General features: G+C 46.5%; 1 protein-coding gene across 6 annotated transcripts in view; it reads right to left on the bottom strand.

The window, feature by feature from the left end:
* HHAT (hedgehog acyltransferase) overlaps positions 1-21,456 on the bottom strand; it is a 335,352-nt gene that overhangs the window by 139,048 nt on the left and 174,848 nt on the right. For all 6 annotated transcript variants that reach the window (XR_006815465.1, XM_045982020.1, XM_045982019.1 and 3 more), the window contains one exon: positions 14,048-14,083. Coding sequence is in view for 5 of the 6 variants with exons in the window: in XM_045982020.1 (XP_045837976.1) it covers positions 14,048-14,083 (36 nt within the window). In the remaining variant the exon portion in view is untranslated. The remainder of the gene's footprint in view (positions 1-14,047; positions 14,084-21,456) is intronic.

Below are 21,456 nucleotides of genomic sequence, written 5' to 3'. Positions count from 1 at the left end.
ACACTTAACAAGCGAGTCTTACATTACTCTTAGCATATACCAACCTCCTGGTACGAGGCTGCTGCCCTACTAAGCTCCTGCCCCAGAGCAAGTTGCCCCCATTCCTGAGAGCCTGCTCGCTTTAGCGTTCTGTCTGGCCCACACCAGCTTCACAACGTGTATCCTCACAGCAACAGAACTCGATCTTAAAAGTTCACCAATATTTGAAGGCAACCCCAGCGTTTCAAGGTTGCACTTCTTAATAAGTAATGTTTGTAGGAGTGCATTTGCATGAGTGCATTTTGATAATCCTCCAAAACAAATGATGGAGAAGTAGAGCACTACACTGACTCCCAACCTCATACTCATTCTCCGCTACCCCGGCAACTCCCTGTTCCCACAGACTGCGGGCTGTTCCCGGTTCCCAGCTCACTGAGTAGACGGTCACCCATCCTTCTCAATCGGGTAAAAGCATCTGGATGCAAATAAATCTTCTCTAATTAATACAAAAGTGTATGTCATCGTAAATGTTGAACACTGGTGATAAAATTCCTTACAACAGATCCTTCCACTCTAGTAAATAGGCTATATTACACATTTTCTATTGCAAGTTTCTTCTCTTCAGTATGTCTATGCCATCGTCCAAGTCAGGACTTTGAACATGCTAGGATACACATGCATATGTCATTTTTAACTATAGCTACACTTTCCCAGCCAACTGCTCAGTCACTCATTCCCAAGTTACTGCTGAGAATCTGGGCTGGCCGGAATGGCATGGAAGGCCTAGCATGGCCTGGCCCAGGATAACTTCCCTGCCTCACTCTGTACCCCAACCACAAGGACCTTCTTTCTGTTCTTCTTGGAAGACACCCTGCTTCTCCCCCTCAGGGCTTTGGGTCTGCTTTTCCCTGTACCCTCGATCCCAAGCATTGCCTCCTGGGGGAGGCTTCCCCATGGCTGGCTCCTGCCCCACCCTTGGATCAGGTGCCCTGTGACACACAATTGTAGGACCACGTGTTCCTCCTTTTTTGGCATTACTGACTGCTCTACTTTTCCAGACACACATATGGTCTCTGACAAACATTTCTCTGCTCCTAAATGATAAGCTCAATGGGAGTGGGAACTATGTCTCTTTTGCTAACTGCTCTGTTCCAAGCACTGAGCAGGCAGCAGCAGGTACTAAAACTGTTTGATAAAGAAGTGAGAGGAGCCATACATTTAGAATGATGGATCTTACCCATTTGGCATTTACTTATTTGCGTGATTTAACTCAGATTTTTGAAGTACCAGACTGTCTTCCTAAGGCAGCATTTCACAGGGGGGGGAACTAAAGCAATAATATTTAATAGTAGCTGATCAAAAGTCCCAGAACTAGTAAGTGCCCGAGCTAACTAGGGTTTGGGCTATAGCCGTGTCCAGCAATGGACACGCCATCCATTGCCAGGTGCGCAAGGGAAAATGCAGAAGAAACCAAGCTCACGTTTCTGGTCCTGAGGGGTGGCAAGTATGACGATAATGATGCTGACAGCTAGTAATTATTATTATTTTTTTAAATATTTTATTTATTTGACAGAGAGAAATCACAAGTAGGCAGAGAGGCAAGCAGAGAGAGAGGAGGAAGCAGGCTCCCTGCGGAGCAGAGAGCCCAATGTGGGGCTCCATCCCAGGACCCTGGGATCATGACCTGAGCTGAAGACAGAGGCTTTAACCCAATGAGCCACCCAGGCGCCCCGGCAGCTAGTAATTATTAAGTATTCACTCTGTGCTGAGCACTATTTTAATGATATATATTATATCATTTAATCCTCAGAAAAAACCTATGAAGTAGGTATTACTACTACCAGTACTACCCATTTGCAGATGAGAAAAGTCAAGCACAGAGCTGCCTGGTTGGCCACAGAGTCAATAGGGATGCAACCAGCTCTCAAACCCAGACTGCTCAAGCCTCAGCCCCACGCCACTGACTGCGATCCACAAGACCAAGTGTGTTGGTCAGGGGGAGAAGGAGTTATCTAGTCCTTTCAGGTGCGTCAGCTAGGCTTTGCAAAAGAGGTGTCCTCTGAACCAGGTGCTAAGGGGGCCTATGTAGAAAGAAAGAACCAGAAACAGCATGCACAAAAAAGAAAAAATGAATGAGTCTTGCCCAGGGAATAAAAGGAAGTCTAAGGAGACTGTTCATCGGGCTGTTAGGTCTAGAAAAGCCCTTGAACAAATGATTGAGGGAGGAGAGGGCTGACTGAAACTGCCTTTTGTTTCTGGACTATTTTGATTCAATACCCATGGGAATGGCCCCAGGGGACAGACTGGAAGGAGGAAGAAGATAAATATAAGGTTCACAATATAGGGCAAGTGAAAGCTGAGGGAGGCCTCAGTTTTTGGCATACAGAGTAGGAATGAGGGAAACTGGGCATGTGCAGTTAATAATAGGAAGAACTAACAGAATTTAGGAATGAAAATGGATGTGGGGCGTGAGGAAGAAGGACATTTCCAGAATAACACCAAGGCTTCTATCCTGGTTGGTGTGGGTAGAGCAGCACCCTCTAAGATGGGGCAGTGGGGGTGGGTGGAAAAGAGTAGGGCTGGGTCACGGCTGGGTAGGTGGGGCAGAGTCCCATTTGAGGCAAGCTGAATGCTAATAAGGTAGATGTTGATCATTCAAGTAGGCTGGCAGAACTACAACAGAACACCCAGCCTTTCTACAAGGGAAGTAGACAAAAGGCGGTATCATCTAGACCAGTGTTAGGCAAGAGAATGTTCTGTGATGATGGAAATGTTCTCTCCCTGCTCTCCACAGTCTGCTATGATAGCCTGTAGCTACATGTGGCTGCAGAGCCCCTAAAATTGGCTCATGCAACTAGGGAACCAAACTCTGTAATCTTGCTGACTTTTAACCAATTTATATTTTATTTAAAATAAATAACATGGCTAGTAGCTACTATAGTAGACAGTGCAGATCCAGATAACAGAAGTGACCCTTTAATATTAAACACACCAAAGCTGCTTATTGGAGTCTATTGAGATTAGAAAGGACCTTGTGCAGTTAATCGGGTATAATTCCCTCATTTCCCAAATAAAGAAACTGAGGACCAAACAGGAGAAGGCACTTGCATGAAGCCAATGCAGCCAGAGAACAGGCAGGCAGACGATGGCCGTGGCCTTCTGTATCCAACCCAGCGTCCTGACCCCTTCACGCACTGCTTCTGCCCCGACACAGAAACAGGTGCAGTGCGAGCTCCCGTGCGTGTGGAACTGTGGTGGCTCTCGGGCAAAGCGCCCACCACCACCCCCAGCCCCGTGGTGCTACACATCCCAGACACCACTGGATAAGGAACTCCATCAGGTGTAGCTACAAATAACAGAACCCGTTCTAACTCATTTGACTCCAAAAGGGGGTTGATTAGAGAAGGACGGGCAGTATGCACAGTCTCTGGGAGAGGGTCTCCAATCCAGGCTTGGAGGTGATGCAGTCAGGAACTGCTGACAATTTCACACCACCCCCTGCCACAACAGGGACCCTACTGTGCCGCCACTTGACTCAGGGGAGCGGCTCCCAATCACCAGTGCCAGGTGCAGGCCCCAAGCCGGGACCTCTGCCTCTCAGAGCTGGATGTCACCATGGCCAGGCTCAGCAGAAGGCATTCCAGTCCTACCTGCACACACCTGTTCTCGCCAGAGTCCACATCAGGGGGAGGCGGAATCCGAGACCCTTGCCACAGTGAAGGAAACCAAGTTTCTGCCTTCTACCTGGTGTGGCAGCCCCGCAGGGCAGAATGATCCCGGGAATCAGGAAAAGAATTTTCAAAAAAGGCGCTACCACCATCATGACTTAACAAACGTCCTGTCAATCACCCATCAGCACTAGCTTTAGACCATGGAGCTTACAGCCTGTCTTGCTCAGCAGCAGCCCTGGCTCAGAGCTTTTTACACTTAAAATAATGTCCCCACATTGCAAATTTTCTCAATTAGTTCGCCAGTGGCTCTTTTTCATTTTTTTTTAAAGATCCATTTATTCACTGGAACATCTGTACTGATAGAAGCTATGTATGGTAGGAAGTGAATTATGCACTTCAACTCAGAGCATGAAGGGTTTTTTTAGTTTTTTTTTCCTTTAATCTGGGTTTTCTAATTAACAAACCTAACATAGCACAGCCATGAAGACGAATAATTCCAAAAACTTTTTCCTCAAAAGTGGTAGCTGTAAGATAGAACCAAGAGTAAATCTGAGAAATCATCTAAGAACTGAAAATTACTGGAACGTAGAACAGAGTCATCAGGGCCATTCCAACCCCAAAATTCTACAAAGGAAAGTGAAGGACTGCAAAGCACTCCCAGGGTTTCAGTCTAGAGAATAAATAAGAAAAACTTTCTTGGACAGTGACCGTGATGGAAGAACTTAGGAAGGGGGCTCAGTTTCTTATAACAAAGCAGAGAATACACCAATGCATTAGCCAACAGTTTTCATGAGCAAACCGGACAGGGTTCTGCTCCAGGCTGTCCCAGAGGGGAAGCCAGCGTTGGGGATGTAGGAGGCCTCTTGGCTGACGTCCAAGGGCAGCAGCACCAAGACAGGAGCACTGAAAGCCTAAGATAAAGTACCAGGGAAGGAGGGGCCAGGATGGCAGGGAGCTCCCAAGAAAAGATGATGACCTGTCCCCAGGAGAAGGCTGCAGACCTCCCTCCTGAGTGAAGTTCCTGGCCCCAGACCCACTCTCTCCAGCTGCCCATGCTTCTAGAGACAGCCTACTGCCATGTTCCACCATGGTTCTGTTGCCTTCAATTACTGCCGATGTGCACGACTGCACCTTTTGTGATATATAAGCAAACACAAACAGGGGGAAACTAAAGGATAGTTTATGGTTGTTATTATTACGCAACAGAGCAGCCTTCACAGCTGCTGGTCATCAGAGAATCTTCCCTAAGGAGCAAGGATGGGCCTGGGTCACCAAACTCCAGCCTGTGGAGGCAAAGCATGGTGATGGCAGAGGTTCCGAAATCCCAATTTCACTAACTTCCCAGCTAAGCCTGTCACAGTGAGTTTTGAAAAATATAAATTAAATCATGGTATTCCCCTCCCTCAAATCCTCCGATGGCTCTGATGACATTTAAAAGAGAACCCAATCCTCCTCACCGTCTGGCTGTGGCCTCTGCCTCCAGACCTCATTGGACTCAGTGCTCCCTGGTCCTGCAGCCTCCCGGCTTCCTTCCTTCCACTCATGTGGCTTCTCTTCCTCTCAGGGCCTTGAAGCTTGCCCGCCGCCCCCCCTCCCCCCGCCCCGAGAAACAGCCTAGCCAAGACCTTGCTCTGGCTGCCTCCCCCTCCTCACTCACTCTCTGCTCAGTGTCCCCCACTGCCTCACAGAGGCTCTTCCTATCTTCCCTGTGCTGTCACAAGTGCTCTCGGCCCTTGCCCCTCCATCACCTCACGGGAATCCCTGTGCCCACTTGGGTTCTTGTCTACCCTCTATCTCCACCCACTGCAAAGCAAGCCAGCTGAGGGCAGACCATTGCCTACCTTCTTGCTGCTTCTCTCCCAGCTCCTGGGAGAGTGCTGGTTGCATAAAAAGGTTACGTGAAAAGATCAGGACATGGCTACTAAGTCCTGTTACATGTTTGAGAGTTACAATTTATTCATTCAAACATTTTTTTTTTTTTAAATTAGTGGTGCCAAATGCTCAGGCCGTCCTCCTTCCTACACTCTGTGTCCTTGGGTTATTCAGACTGGGGACACTGGCTTCAGCCATATACTGAAGGAAATGAACTTTCTTGTGGGAGGCCACGATAAGGCTTGAGACAAGGACCAAACCAGGCCCTGACTTGTGTCTCCTTTAAAGTCCGAATAGCCTAACAAAAGGCCTATTAGGACGGAAAAGTTGAGTTGCACTGAGAAAGGGTCTGTGCTCTGTGTTGCGCGCTCGCCTACGTGACTTCCCACACGTTTACTAGTGAGATGAGAGCAATTTGGGTGGGGTCCTAAATTCTTAACTGGTCCTTGCTGTTCCAGCACAGCTCAAACAACACTCTCAGGTTTGTTGTTACTTCTTTGTAATTATTATCTGAAGACAAAGACCACTGGCCTTGGAAGATCTGCATTTAGACCTTGGGAAGTAGTTAGTGGGGAAGTCTGGAGGGTTTCATGCATATGTAACAAAGTCTTTCGTAATTAGCTAATGATGGACATTTCTTTGTAATTATTTCTGTTGGCTATATAATGCCTCGCTGCCCTGAATAAACTCGGCATTGTTGGACATCCTCCTCAGTGTCCCTCCTGCCCCCATCTCTTTGTCTCTTTAACTTCTTTTCACCATCCTCTTTCCCTCACGTTTCCTGGAGTTTCCTGGTCGCCGGCCCGACACTTTCTCAATCTGTTGCTTTATTCCTTTTTTTTTTTTTAAAGATTTTATTTATTTATTTGACAGACAGAGATCACAAGTAGGCAGAGAGGCAGGCAGAGAGAGAGGAGGAAGCAGGCTCCCTGCCGAGCAGAGAGCGTGGTGTGGGGCTCGATCCCAGGACCCTGGGATCATGACCTGAACCCAAGGCAGAGGCTTTAACCCACTGAGTCACCCAGGCGCCCTATTCTTTTTTTTTTAAGTGGGAATGCATTACTTTTTTAAAAATTGACATATATCTGACATTTAACATATTAAAAACAAGAAAACAGGCCCAAAATGGAGTTGTTAATGCTAAGCCCCACATCAAGATTTCACCAAAAGACTTAACAGCCGTTTCTGCCCTTCCAGAAATGGAGTCTTAAACCAGTCAGTCAGGAATCACTCGATCAGCAAGTTAAATAATGTGCCCCATAGACCCCCGCCATCCCCTAAAGCAAAATAAAATAAGCAAAGTGACCCTGCAAAAACCAACCCATTCTTTTGCCTGGTTTAACTTCCTTGTTCCTGGCCCTCCCACCTACGCAAGTCCGTTTTCTACAGCTCCTCAGGCCTCTTTCTCTCCTGATAGATTGTATACTGTACTGACTGGCTCAATTTTTGCTCAAATAAACTCTTCAAACTTTTCATACACCTCAGTATTTCTTTTAACAAACATTATACTGAATTTCAGTGTACAACATGAAAGATCTGATCCACATGTATGTTAATGATCACTACTGTAAGTCTGGCTAACAACCATCACCTCACAGGGTTACAAATTTGTGTATGTGTGATGAGAACTTACAAAATCTACTCTCTTAGCGACTTTCAAATCTGCGATACAGTATTATTAGCTAGAGTCATTATGTGGTGCATTACATCCCCAGGACTTATTTATTTTATAACAGGAAGTTTGGGCCTCTCAAAGGACCCTCTGTGCATGAGACACTGTGGGTTATTACGGGGAATACACACATGAACCAGACCCTGCCCTCAAAGAGCTCACTGTCAAGGAGGAACGTAGGGCATGCACAAAAGGAACTCTGTTTAAAGCTATGGGTTCCAAGGGTCACCTGGGGCGAATGGTAACGGCACTGATTCCTGGCCATGCACAAAAGGAACTCTATTTAAAGCTATGGGTTCCAAGGGTCACCTGGGGCAAATGGTAACGGCACTGATTCCTGGCCGGCGTGCATCTAAAACATCCCGGCAGATTCCCGTGGTCCAGGAAGCTTGGGAAGTAGTGCTGTCGAGGGAGAAAGAGGAAGGTTGCTTGGAGGAGGCAGCACTGAGCTGAACCGGAGAGGGCCAGGAGGTGGGTGTGGAGGAAGGAGGCACATTCAGGCGCAAGGAACACTTGAGTCAAGGAAAGAAGCCAGGAGATTTGGGGAGGGACAGAAAGCCACATCTATTCCCATTGGGTGGTGGCACAAAGAGGAATATGGTGAGATGAGGTGGAAAGCCAGCCTGAAGACCAACTGTGGTGGGCCCGGAACATGAGGGTATGGTCTGTCTTTGATGGAAGCAAAAGAGAAGCACTGACTTCTCTGAGTAGGGAGGGAAAGCCTCAGGTAAACAGCCAACTTACAGATGAGTAATGGAGAGCTCAGAAAGGATCCTGAGTTACCTGAAGTCCCACAGGTGGAAGGAGAGAGGCCAGGACTCAAACCCTGCTACTCTGATTCCAGTGGGGAGTGGAGGGGGCAGGGACAAACTGGCCCTCACTGAGTCCCTGCTGTTTCCAGGCACAGAGCTGAGCTATTGGCATACACTGTCATACCTCACTACAGCTCTAGGAGGTAAGGAGCCCGAGTTACAGACAGAAGTGCATCATCTTTCTCCACAAACAGGAAGGAATGGGTGATGTGAAAGATGCTGAGGCGGCAGACTCAAGAGCATTTGGAAACTGGGCGGGGAACAACGATGGAAGTAGGGCAGCACTGCAGAACAGGGGACAGCCTCATGGAAGGGGTGGGGGGGAAGGCTCCATGGAAGGGGGGAGGACAGCCCCATGGAAGCAGGATAGCTTCTCTTCAGGATCCTGCCCTGCCTCTGTGGGGCATGCTTTGGAATCTAGCTGTCTTTACTCACATGTTCTTCACTTTTTATTTAAAACACTTTGTTCTGGGAACACAGCACAGCTCATTAGCTGCTGGTTTTCATATACCACAAGCAGAATGAAAGGAAGGTTTAAAAAGAACACTGTGCTACTGCAGTGGTCTCAGAGGAGAGGAGTTTGCAGCAGGCGGGGACCAAAGAGACCCAGTGGCCCCCAGAAGCCCCTTGTCGTCCCCCACCCGGGGTGCCACTTAGAGACAATGGGCAGGGTGTAATTAGGACTGGAAGACACAGAGTTTAAGCTCACCTCAGGTGGGAGCAGCTTTTAATCAATGCATTTGCTTTTCATATCACTACTAAAAATTATTTCCTTGAACAAAGTTCATGTCCATGTTACATTTGCAAAATTAAAAATCCAAAATCCTATGCAACAAATCAGGTATTCTCCCTGAGTTATCCTGTGTGTGTGTGTGTGTGTTTAGAAATATATACACAACAGTTCCTTTATATTTATCTACAAAATATGTATATGTGTATGTGTGTTTATATGTTTCTAAACTGCTAGACTGAGTACAGATTCTAATTATCTTCCTATTACCATCTGGTTCTCACTCACAGGACCAAATGCCCACCCTCCTGTCCTTAACCTCTCTGCATCCAGAGCAGCTCAGAGCCTAACCAGGTATCAACTACCCTAAGGAGACACAGAAAAGAGGGAAGCTTATCCCCAGCTCTCTTCCTTTTTCTTAGGAGGAATCCTTTAGCCTAAATTAATCTTTCATTTGACTACTTGCCTTCTTAAAAATGCAAGGCAGACTCTTTTGAACATTTCACACATCACAGAATCCAAGACATATTTCAAATGATGGTGAGCAGACTTCTTTATCAACACCATGAATGCCACAATTAACTCCTGCAAATGTGCTGGTAGACTTTGCGCTCCTCAAAATAAAGGAGGTTAAAAACTCTCCTGTGATTCATGGAGCTCAAAACACCAACACTTTTTAGCCCAAACAACCCTTCTCTTCTGCTCTCGGGCTAGTTTCATGAATGGATCGGGTGAAGGATGTCACCAAGGGAAAGCCAAAAACTCCAGGCTCACTTCAGAATTTGGTGAACCAGTAATCCACATGGGACTGTAATCTGCTGCCCTCTGGCAATTCAAAGACCCTCCAGACCACAGCAGACTCTCAGAATCCACCTCCAGAACAAAAGCATTACAGGAAGGGGACAGTTCTCCCATTCTACCTTCTCTCTCACCAGAACAAAGTGCCTCAAAAGGGCAAACACTTTTATATAGACATTAGCGTTTCCATAGGACTGAATCTACACCGCATTGAACAGCACTCTGTAAGCAGCATCTGATTACTTAGAGAAAGGAATTTCTCTCTAAGGACCATTATCAACTCTGGAGATCTTCTCAGGTAGCTTTAGGGCCATGCCAGAGGCTCAGTGAACTTTTCTTTTTTTTTAAAGATTTTATTTATTTATTTGACAGAGAGAGATCACAAGTAGGCAGAGAGGCAGGCAGAGAGAGAGGGGGGGAAGCAGGCTCCCCGCCAAGCAGAGAGCCCGATGCGGGACTCGATCCCAGGACCCTGAGATCATGACCTGAGCCGAAGGCAGCGGCTTAAACCAACGAGCCACCCAGGCGCCCCTCAGTGAACTTTTCTATGTGCCTAAGAAATACCATGGCAGGCCATCACACTCAGCATTTCTGCTAGTCATGATGGGACATCGAGATACCATCCTTAGGACAAAACTAGTGGCTTTGATACATTCACACCCGGTCTTTAGAATAAAAATGAAAAATAATAAAGAAAACTTCTTTTGCTATTTAGAAAAAGAAATCCTTATTTGAAATACATTATATGGCCAAGTATAAATAATATAGAAAAGAAGATGGAAATACAGGTGCTGTTTTTCCAATTTTTAAATGTGTGAGCACAAGGGCAACACCGAAATTGTAAAAGGAAAACAGACAAATTTAATCTTCCAGATGACACAGAAGAGGCATGGCTCCAGGTTTTCTTTTTAAGTCATGACGACAACGTGTATCACTTAAAACTGTTTGCCAACAGGAGGAGCTCAGAGAAGGACAGATGGGCAGGTACAGAGCATCACCATGTGCCTCCATCAGAGGGGCGGGGCTGCCTACAACTCAGGTCAAATCAACCAACCCTCACGAATCATTTTGACTTTCTTGCCAAAACTAACCCAATCTAAACTTAAACACACTACCCTATCCTTCAAAATGAAACAGAGCTATTTTCTTCCATAATCTCTCTTCCCAGATTGGACACGTCTTCCCTTTTTCATTGGTAGGACCCCAACCAAGAGTCTTTGTCTGAGGCTATTCTTAAGTGAGTTGTGATTACTGTTTCCTGAAAGTCTTTCCTTTGATTTCTGTAAGATCTGAAACGATTGAGGTCAATTTTCCCACAGTCATAATAAAACACCAACGCCAAAAATGCTCACATTTCATCAAACTTGACAGCTCCTTCCTGCCCCTACAGCTCAGTGAAATACTCCAACAACTTAAAAGGAATTCTGCCCCTCGTTGCAGTTGCCTAGGCTGGGAGTACAGAGAGGGCTCCTGGCTTTGTGGAAATTCATGTCATTCCGGAGAAGTCGGCATTATTTCCATCAACATAAAAGATGCAGCTGATTAATTTCAGGCATGCTGCACTTTCTCTCATGCCAAACACTAAGTATTCAGTACAGTCTGACGACCCAGAGTATATGTGAAGAGCTTGCTGGAGTCAATGAATGTAGTTAATTTCACCAATGCCTCCTCTTAAAGAAAGGGACTATATGTTCTTCTCTCTTGGCCAATACAGGGTGGGAAGGATTCAAGCAGCATTGCCTCACTCCTCTGACCCTCCTCAGTTCCTTCCAGGGACAGAGTCCCAGGAACATGGCAGCACTCTCCGGTCCAACAAAGTACCACCACCAGCTTTGCTTTCCCACTGCCTGGGCAACTGGGCAATCACACTCTGCTTCTCTCCACCCACTGAAACCACTTTCTCAAAGTTGAAAAGGGCACTTAACACCTTCTGGTGGCTAAATACAAAAATTCCTCCAATTAAAAAGGAAAAAAAAAATCCCCACTCAAATCACCCTTTCCACCAGCTGCCTGGCCTTTCTCTCCTTCCTTTCCCAGCTTGACTTCTTGAAAAAGTTGTTGTTGCCATTCCCTCACATGCCCCTCACACAGTATACCTACCTACCTCAACCTGGCTTTGGGACCCTCATGCTGGGGTAACAGTTCTCACTAAGGGGCTCATAAGAAATAGCGCTCTGTCCCCATCAGGCTAGACCACCCAAACCGGGAGCAGAAAGGACCCATTTTTCTCAAGGAAGTTGTAAATAAAGGGATGATATCCCCACCCCTAAAAGATGGAGGACTGCTCCCTCCAATCACCTCCCCACCCCCCAAATCCCAACCAGAGCAAACAACAGGGCAAGTGCAGAGAGATGTCAGGGCAGAAAGAAGCCTTAACCCCCAGTTCTGTTTGGTTCACAGAACACTGATGAAGGTGACCAGTTAGAACATGTTACCAGTACCCATCCAAAAGGGCCTCCTGCCAGGACAAGGGGATCCCAGCACCAGTTACGTTAGAAGCCCTTAGCCGCCCCCTATCCTTCCTTCCCACCCAACACAGGAGATTTGGTTGGAGCCCAGGAGAAGAAAAGGGAGGAAGGGTCCCAGAGGTAGACCATCCCTCCCCCCGCCCCAACTTCAGGTCCCTCACACAACAAGCCTGGCTAGTAAGAAGCTCAGGGAAAGCCTTAAATCAGATGTCTACGTTTCTCACAGTGGTACCCCAGACATATCCAAGTAAGTGATACATAACAGGCTTAACCATTATTTGTTGAATAAATGACTTAATGGCTTCTTCTTAATCCTCACCCTCTTTGTCCTTTCTGCCTCATTTTGTTCACTCCAACCACAAATATTTGTTGAAGGTTGATTCTGTACAATCTAATCAGGCAAAGGCGATTAAGACATGTTCCCTGCCCTCCAGAAAGTTACCAGAGAACACAGAAGGTACAGGCTAGCATCTGCCGCAAGTACTTGTGGGAACTGTGCCAAGGCAGCCATACAAAGTACCAGAGACATTAACTCAAAAATCCAAACCACCCGCTCAAGTATCCCCACACAGCTTTCTCTAGTCAGTTTACATATGGAATTCTCATGTCTGCCTTTTTGGTGAGCATTGGTCTTTTATCCCTCCTGCTAAAACGCATTTACCCTTAATGTGTCAAGAGTAGTGGGTATCACACTACCATGTATGTGTGATACCCTGGAGAGAGCCAGGAAAATCCATGTTCTTTAGGTCTAGAGTAAGCCAACAAGATTTCCATGCACAGCCTTGGATGAGGCCCTGAAGAAATGTCCAGGAATGCATGGCCCTTCTTGGAACAACACTGTAGGTGATGTAGCACAGAGGAAAAGCTGTGGGTTTCAGTAAAGGTGATGCCAGTGATGTACATTTCCCCCTTAGACAGCATCTTCCCAACAGAAAGCTGGTCATGCATCGTGCAGAGCCGAACCACTCTAACGCCTGGCCAGAAATCACATGTGATTTACAGGTGGTTTATTAGCAGACTCTTAGAATTGGCCTTTAAAGTCTCATACTTGCAGTCAAATCACTCTATACAATATCCTGTTTCCTTGTAATCACTAGCTTACAGTCCTTCAGCAACCTCAATATGCTTCTCACATATTTTTTTTAAAGATTTTATTTATTTATTTATTTGACAGAGAGAGAGAGATCACAAGTAGGCAGAGAGGCAGGCAGAGAGAGGGGGAAACAGGTCCCTGCTGAGTAGAGAGCCCGATGCGGGGCTCAATCCCAGGACCCCGAGATCATCACCTGAGCTGAAAGCAGAGGCTTAACCCACTGAGCCACCCAGGCGCACCCTCACATATGTTTTTAATGAGTTTTTTTATGGCTATTTTTCATAGGTATTAGAATAATATATGCTCAATACAAAAAACATCTAGAAAATACAGCAAAGTTGATAGCAGGAAAAAATATCATGCAAATTTTCACCAACCCTGTTAATATTCTGGTATATTTCCATTTAACCTCTGTTTGATTTAATAGCTATTTGGAATTAATATGCCCCATAAGCCAACTCAAGTAAAAATCACCAATGAACTAGGATATAAACTGCCATCTGTAATCTCTTCCAATTATGAACAAGGTTGGGACTGCATGACTATAGCACAAACAGTAGATTCAACTTGAAAAGCGTAAATTCAGTGGAAGGAAAACTGGTTAAGTGGTTGGTTAATGTATAGAAGCAAGATGGTACTCTTCATTGTCTATATGTCTTTCCAGTAGCCCAGCACCTGGAGTTAGTTTCTGTAAGTAACTTGGAGTAAGTGCTGTCCAAGCTCAGGAAACTATCACTTGCAGATATGAACCCCTTAAACAGAATTTCCTCTGGTTCTTTAAAAAAAGATAATTTTATGTGAAATTCTTATAGGCCCAAAAAACCATAGTGCTAGTGGTTGGTTCTTTTGACAAGTATACAATTTGCCATTATTTGTCAAGATATTTAAAAAGGATTTCATCCCAGTCTTCCATTATTGAGAATTTTATCTAGAATAAAAATTATGGGCTTACCTGATTAAGAAATCATGGAGTCCAACATCAAAATACCTGTTCAAAAAAGACACAGACAAGTAGGTCAGTAAAAGAAATGTACAGCAATGGTGGACTTGACAAAAATACATAATTTACATTCAGAGCATGGTTAATAAATCAATCGCTCTCTGACAGGGGTTCTGAGAGTATGACCCCTGGAGTGAGGCCACAGCAGCATTACCTGGGAATGTGTTGGAAATGCAAATTCTTGGGCCCTACCTCAACATACTGATTCAGAAATTCTGGAGGTGGCGTCCAGCAATTAGATTTGACAAGCCCTCCAGGCAATTCCGAGGCGGAAACACTGCTCTATGGCAGCAAAAGTGTCTCAGCAAGTCTATGCTCTCTCTCTCTAGAAAAAAAGGCCATAAAGGCAGAGTGCAACATTTTGCGAACAGGTGAGCCCTTCTATAACACTAGCCATCTCAGATGTTTCCTCGCTCCAGCATAAATGAAATGTTGTTCAAGTACAAAACCATGCTGACCAAAGGTAAGAACAGAGGTGGGAAAGAGTCAGCTTTGTCCTTCCCTGTTCCTCTTAGCCATAGTCCCTGGAGCTTTCTACCAGAGAGCAACCCTGTCCATAGCTGGGTCTCCCCTGGGAGGGAAGAGAGGAGAGGGGCTCCATGCACACGCTGGGGAGCTGGCCACTGTGCTTAGCCTCAAACTGGGCATCCAGTAATTCCTGGGCAGTGGTGGACCCTTCAGAGACAGCTTCCCCTGCCACCACCAAACTGGCTTGGTCCATACGAATGGCATTGCCTTGGTTTCTCTATTTAGCTCATTTATTCCCCCTAAACCTCTGACCACTTAGTTAGTGTCCTTCTCTCCTCTTTGGGTCTGGCTATGAGTAAAAAGACTAGGGGGCTGGAACATGATGCTGCTGCCCACCACGCATGACCATTCCTCCTAACACCTAGATGGTGGTCATTGTTTCCCACCCAACAGCCTGGCCTCCCAGGTTCGATCTGCCCAAGTAAAGCCTGAGTTCATTCTGTCCCGACAGACAATGAGCAACAGACACAGAAATTCACCCTACACTGGGGTCTGAGCACCAAGGCCCTGACTGTCCCTAGCTCCCAGCTTCACCCCTCCCCCATCCCTGGAACATCCCAGCATGCCCGGCACCTCACCTCACCTGATGTAGAGTAGATGACTACTGACATTACAATAGGATGCCTTTGGGTACCTCTAAATGGCAAGGTCCCTTTATGTACTCAAAATCTGTTTACATGTCATGGACATAGGGTAGAAGAGAACAGAACAACAAAGCCAAAATATAAGTACCTCATTTACCATATCACTTACTTGAAGTCATCACATGATTCAAGGAAAATGGAATTCAAGACAGATAAATTCCACTTACTCATAAGTCTTCTGAAAAGAGTTCTACCAAGATGCCCTTCAACGGACGAATGGATAAGGAAGATGTGGTACATATACACAATGGAGTATTATGCCTCCATCAGAAAGGATGAATACCCAACTTTTGTAGCAACATGGACAGGACTGGAAGAGATGATGCTGAGCGAAATAAGTCTAGCAGAGAGAGTCAAGTATCATATGGTTTCACTTATTTGTGGAGCATAACAAAGAACATGGAGGACATGGAGAGATGGAGAGGAGAAGAGAGTTGTGGGAAATTGGAAGGGGAGATGAACCATGAGAGACTATGGACTCTGAAAAACAACCTGAGGGTTTTGAAGGGGAGAGGGGTGGGAGGTTGGGGAACCAGGTGGAGGGTAATAGAGAGGGCATGTATTGCATGGAGCACTGGGTGTGGTGCAAAAACAATGAGTACTGTTACGCTGAAAATAAATTAATTAATTTAAAAAAAAAGAGTTCTAAAGGGAGATGTACCTGCAGGGCTAGCTGATTTTGTTTCAGTGGCTATTACACTGACCTGAGGAGATGCTAAGTTCTCCCTCCAATCATATTTAACACAGATTTTTTTAAAAAAAACAAAAAACCAAAAACGAAAAACAGAAATGATCCCTCCTCTCAACCAAAACCCAGGCTACATTCCTTGGCCACATAAGTAAATATTCATAGGACGGATAGCAAGTTCACCAGGATCTGCAATATGGGAGCTACAAGTATGTTTAGATTGGAACAAAGATTTCAGCTGCTTTCACTCATCCAAAACCTATTCAGCCTTTTCTTTTTTTTTTTTTTTTTTTTCTATTCAGCCTTTTCAAAGACATCAGCCACAGAAAGCATCAGATTCTGTTGCAGGAATCATAGCATAAAACAAACACAGAAAACCACAATATGGTGGGCGGAAAGAGGGAAAGAAGACTCTGAGGGAGTAATAAGAAATCTAATACTACTCACAGAAGGGATTATTTAGAATCTAGAAGGTGGCAAATACCACGTTCAGTCGCAATACACAAGCCGTTGCCAGTGAGGCTGGTGCTGGCCCCTCCACTAGTCAGTGCAGGAACGAAAGCTCAGGGGCTAAGTAACCTGCAGCACTCCCAGATAGCAGAGGACAAATCTGGGAGTCAAACTGGGCCCTAGAAGCCATGAATTGCTTGCTCTTCCCACTAAAAGTGCAGGCTCTCACTGCTTCTCATTATTACTAATTGAAAATGACTGTTCTTTTTAAGAACGGGTCCCTTTCCACCTGCCCTGATTCCTGCTTCTTCCCACGTGGCTGCCCTGCCCCAGGCAAGCGGAATCATGTCAGGCTCTGAGCTGCAGCTTCTCCATGGGAAAATGGAGATCCTTACTCATGGAAGGTTATGCAAAGCAGGTAAAATACCATAAATACGGGGCTTAGCACAGTGCTTGGTAAACCCGTGAGTACTCAATAAATAGTAATTTCCTTCCCTCCAACTTTGAAGAGTTGTTCTAATGGAAGCCCGATTCCCAAAAACTCAGTAGAAGAGGGAAGCCACATAAAAGGAAATAGTAGGTCTCACTGTGCAGCCACTTCATCCAGGACGTAGGCAAGACCCGAGCAGTGGCGTAAAGAGTGGTACACCTGGAAAGCTGAGGGATATGCATGGAGCTCAGGAAACAGGCAGGAGAGCAGGAAGACCAATTATTCCATGGCAGCCTCATCGAGAGCCTTGAAGCTGCATGTGAGAGCTGGGGGTGGGGGGCATACATGGGAACGGGCTCTGGCCACCAGGCAGGGAAGGCATCCTCCTGCCCTGGTTCAGACTGGCATATCAGTAAGAAGGACCAGTACATACTAGTACATGACTAGCTTCACCTGTCGCCATCGTGTCCCCTAAAATTTAGGGCCTAAATACACAGAAGTAAGGGATTATGATGTATGGTGTTTCAAAACATTTCTTCTCCTGCAAATGTGAATGGTCATGGATGGAATTTGGGGCCAGGACAATGAGTGTCTTTAAGCATCCTGCGATAGGCACACTTAGGTTGGGGGATACTATAATGAGTTATCAGTTACTTGGAAACCAGTGAAATGGAGAAGGTCAAGGAGGGGGATTAGCATCAGAAAACATACCAGGAAAAATGTGAGGGGAAGAAAATGGAACTTCCCCCACATCTTACTCCTTTGCTATATCAATTGATCTGTGTGGGTATTCATTCATTCATTCACTCAACTGATATTTTGTCAGAGCCTTCAAAGTGCGGGGCCCTGATCTAGCCCTGAGGATGCAGGGGAGTAACATAACGAGGGTCTCGCTTCTTGTGGCACTCACAACCCAGGTGGGAGAGGTGAACAACCGATAAGCACTTACATAAAGGAGATAACGTCAGAGAGCAGAGACCGCACATGAGGTGACAGGACAGAGGGGCAGGCCACACGACTGCTCAGGGAAGTCTTCTCTGAGGAGGTGACACCCGGGTTGAGATCCATATGGTCAGAAAGGACGAGCTACACAAAGACCAGAGGGAGAGGGTTCCAGGCAGCAGGACGGCTGGGTAAAGCCCTGAGGTGGGAAGAAATGTGGCACTCTGGAGGACAGGAGGACAGGATGAAGGCCAGCAGGGCTGGGACAAGCCAAGGTAGGAAAGGGAGGCAGGGACCAGATCTGAGAAGGCGGTACGTAAGAAGTTTGGACTTCATGTTAACATCGATGTGAAGCACTAATGGGTCTTTAACAGGGGAGCGGTATTTTTTCATTTGTTTAAATTTTATTCATTTAGGGGGTGAGGCAGTGGCATGCTTTATGTATCAAAAAGAACACTCTGGGTGTCCTGAATAGAAAGGATGGGAACAGAAGTGGGGCGGGTGCCATGGCCGTCTCTAGCTGAGAGGTGACGAGGACTCACCCCAGGATGGAAACACTGGAAATGAGGGCAGAGAGACAGGGATGGACTCAGATCGGATTCTGTGGTCAAGTACAAAGACTTGCTCACAGACTCGTGCAGGATGGAGCCAAGAAGTGAGGGAAGGAGGGAGGGGGAAAATAACGTGTGAAATAGTGGACCACCTCGCATCTCGCAGTTCCACACCAGGCAACCAAAGGCTCAGCCAGGCCCTGGCTGCTTCTGGAGGTCCCACAGTGACACCTGGTGAGGGGATGACAATGTTCTGTGACTGGCTTTACTTGGAGAACAGCTCACCTGCTGGAAGAACTGTAAATCACGGGAACGGTTTGGGGTCTTTTTAATTAATTTATTGTGGCAAAACCCACATAACACAAAACTTCCACTTGAACCATGTCTTCCATGTACAACTCAAGGGCATTAAGCACACTCACACTGCTATGCAACCATCACCACCGTCCAGCTCCAGAACTTCTTCAGCCTGCCTCATGTGAAACACGGGGTTTCCTCTTTACCACGGGAAAGCAGAGGTGGGTTCCTTCCAAAGGGCTCAGGGTTGCCCCCTCACATAGGGCTGTGTCTTACACAGATACAGTCTAGAAGTATCTTCTCACTTAATTTTCCTGTATAGATGTAAAGGGCACCTTAGGAACTATAGTAAAAAGGGAATATGCCTTTCTTTTTTTATTTTAGAATTGTATGCCAGGCACTGGGCTAGGCCCTCTGGGTATTACCTCTTTCGTCTTCACCACATGCCAGAGTAGATCCCTGTTTTATAAAGCCCCGTGTCCTTATCCCCTATCACACAGCTAGTAAGCTGCTGAGTCAGGACCTGGCTCAGAGTACCAAACGCCAAAGTCTGTGCTTTTTCACTTTGTGTGTTCAGTCACTGACTCTTCTAACAAATAGTTACCACGCGTCAGGTAGTGGGAATTCAGTAATGCACAGCAAAGAAGCCCTGCTTCAAGGAAAGTGGAGCATGAGAAAGTGGAGCCTAGGAAAGGGATGCCAGAGTCAACGATAAGTTCAATATGGTGTGATGAACAGCAAATGTTCTACCCCTCAAGGGACTGCCAAGCCCAAGAGGGCAAGAACCAGAGCCAGTCACCAAGCAGATACTCAATAAATATCTGTTACGTGAACCAAAGTGTGAGTAGTGTGCTGTACCAGGACACCCCCGATGCCTCTGTCTGCTCTGGCACTTGGCACAGTACACTGCACACAGAAGATGCCCAAGATGGTTATTTAATACGCCAAGTACCATCTGTAAATATATAAAATAAATACCCACAGCTAGAAATGGGGCTTCTCTCCTGAAATACGATGCCTGTCAAACTGCAGCACAATCCTTATCACCTTCTGAGAAAATAATCCTCCTAGCTACCAGCCCTCAGTAAACCAGGATTTCCTTAACAGACATGAGAAACAGTGACCTTGCGTGTGTTTATTCTTGGTTCCTTCCAGAAATCAAAAATAGGAAGTCTTTTATGTGTGGATGGGATAGAAAAGTCTTTGTTGTCCGAATGTCACCCAGGAACAGCAGCGGGAGGCAGCTTTCAGCTTGCTCCATGGAGAGGAAGTTTCCAAAAAGCTACATTGTCCTACCTACGGCCCTAAACTTCCCATCACAGGGTGAGTTTGAGCATGGGTTATAAGGATATTTAGAGGAGTGAACCACTGCATAGAAAGCTGGAATGGATGACCTTAGCGGGTCCATCTGGCCTGAGGTTTCCAAGTCCCTGCTGAAGTCACTTTCAGGAAGCACCTCAAAGTCTGAATGCGCCCTTGCCCAGCAGCTGCTCTGATGACTGTCAGCACACCTGCAAATTGGGCCTGCGCTGAGGGTCCCATGGCAACCCCAAAGGCTTAGTTGTTACCACCCCGATCGCTGTGCTTGTAGAGCCTCCCAGGCCGCTGGAATTGGGCTTGTTGCCCCTGACACAGTGCTGCACATGGGTTTACCCCTGCAGCAGCCCCCACTTTGGCAGGGGAGGGCCAGCCCCACACAGCACGTCCATGGCAGGACTCAGAGCAGATCCCACACATGGTTTGAGGATGTGCTCTGCCCTGCTAGGCTGCCTGCCTCCCAGGCTCCCGGTTCTTCCTCCCAGGCTCGTCCACTGTTTGGGAGCTGGGGATACAAACAGCAAGGAGCCGTGGCCAGAAGCTGCCAATGCCATCTCACTGGGGAGGTGTGGTTTAGAGCCATGGCTGTGCAGTGTTTGTATGAAGTACCACGGTTAGGTCTCAGTCCTTGCTCTAAGTCTTCAATCTATAGTCCTCACTGTCTCCTCTGCAGCTGTGGTTACCCGGCAAGCAGGCCACCAGGGTTAAGCTTTCCCATTCCCGCCTGTGAAGTGTGAAAACTGACTTCGACAGCTGGAGGTAAAACCGAGTCCAGTGACTAAGAGAATAAAGTTTATCCCCAGACTCAAGAAGCCCTGATCACTCTGGCTGGGCTACCTAGCTTCATTTCAGAGAATGGAAAAGACCTTCAAGTCTGTCTGCACTGACCTCCTTCCTCACTCGACAGACTAGGAAACGGGATGAAAAAATGAGGTCATCTGAAACAGAGCTCCACAACCGGTGCCAGAGCTGCGGCCAGCAGTTCCCGAGACCCTACTTTATCATTCTGTGTCCCCACACAGCCTCCTCCCAGTCTCCACCGGCATTTTTTGGAGAATGCCCTAGACTGGCAACAGGCTTCCTGATGACATCGCGTGATAAGTGGCACCATGTTATACCATGCCCATCTCTATCGGTGGAAGTCACGCGAAGGCTCTGCAGGAGCCCTCACTCTCTTATGCTCCCTCCACTGCCTGGGCCTGTCTGGACCTAACCTGCATATCGATTTGAGATTCAGAGCCTGCTGACAGTCAAGAATAAAAAGTGATGGTGGGGGTTATCTACAACAGCCAAATTATGGAAATAGCCAAGTGTCCAACCACCGACTGATAAATGCATAAGGAAGATGTGGTGTAGATATACAATGGATTATCACTCTGCCATAAAAAAGAATGAAATCTTGCCATTTGCAACAACATGGATGATCTAGAGTATTATGTTGAATGAAATAAATTGGTCAGAAAAAATAAATACTGTGTGATCACTCATGTGGAATTTAAGAAACAAAACAAATG

Source organism: Meles meles, chromosome 17 (assembly GCF_922984935.1).
Source record: "Meles meles chromosome 17, mMelMel3.1 paternal haplotype, whole genome shotgun sequence".
In the NCBI taxonomy this organism is placed as follows: domain Eukaryota; kingdom Metazoa; phylum Chordata; class Mammalia; order Carnivora; family Mustelidae; genus Meles; species Meles meles.
This window is presented reverse-complemented; position numbering and strand designations above follow the sequence as displayed.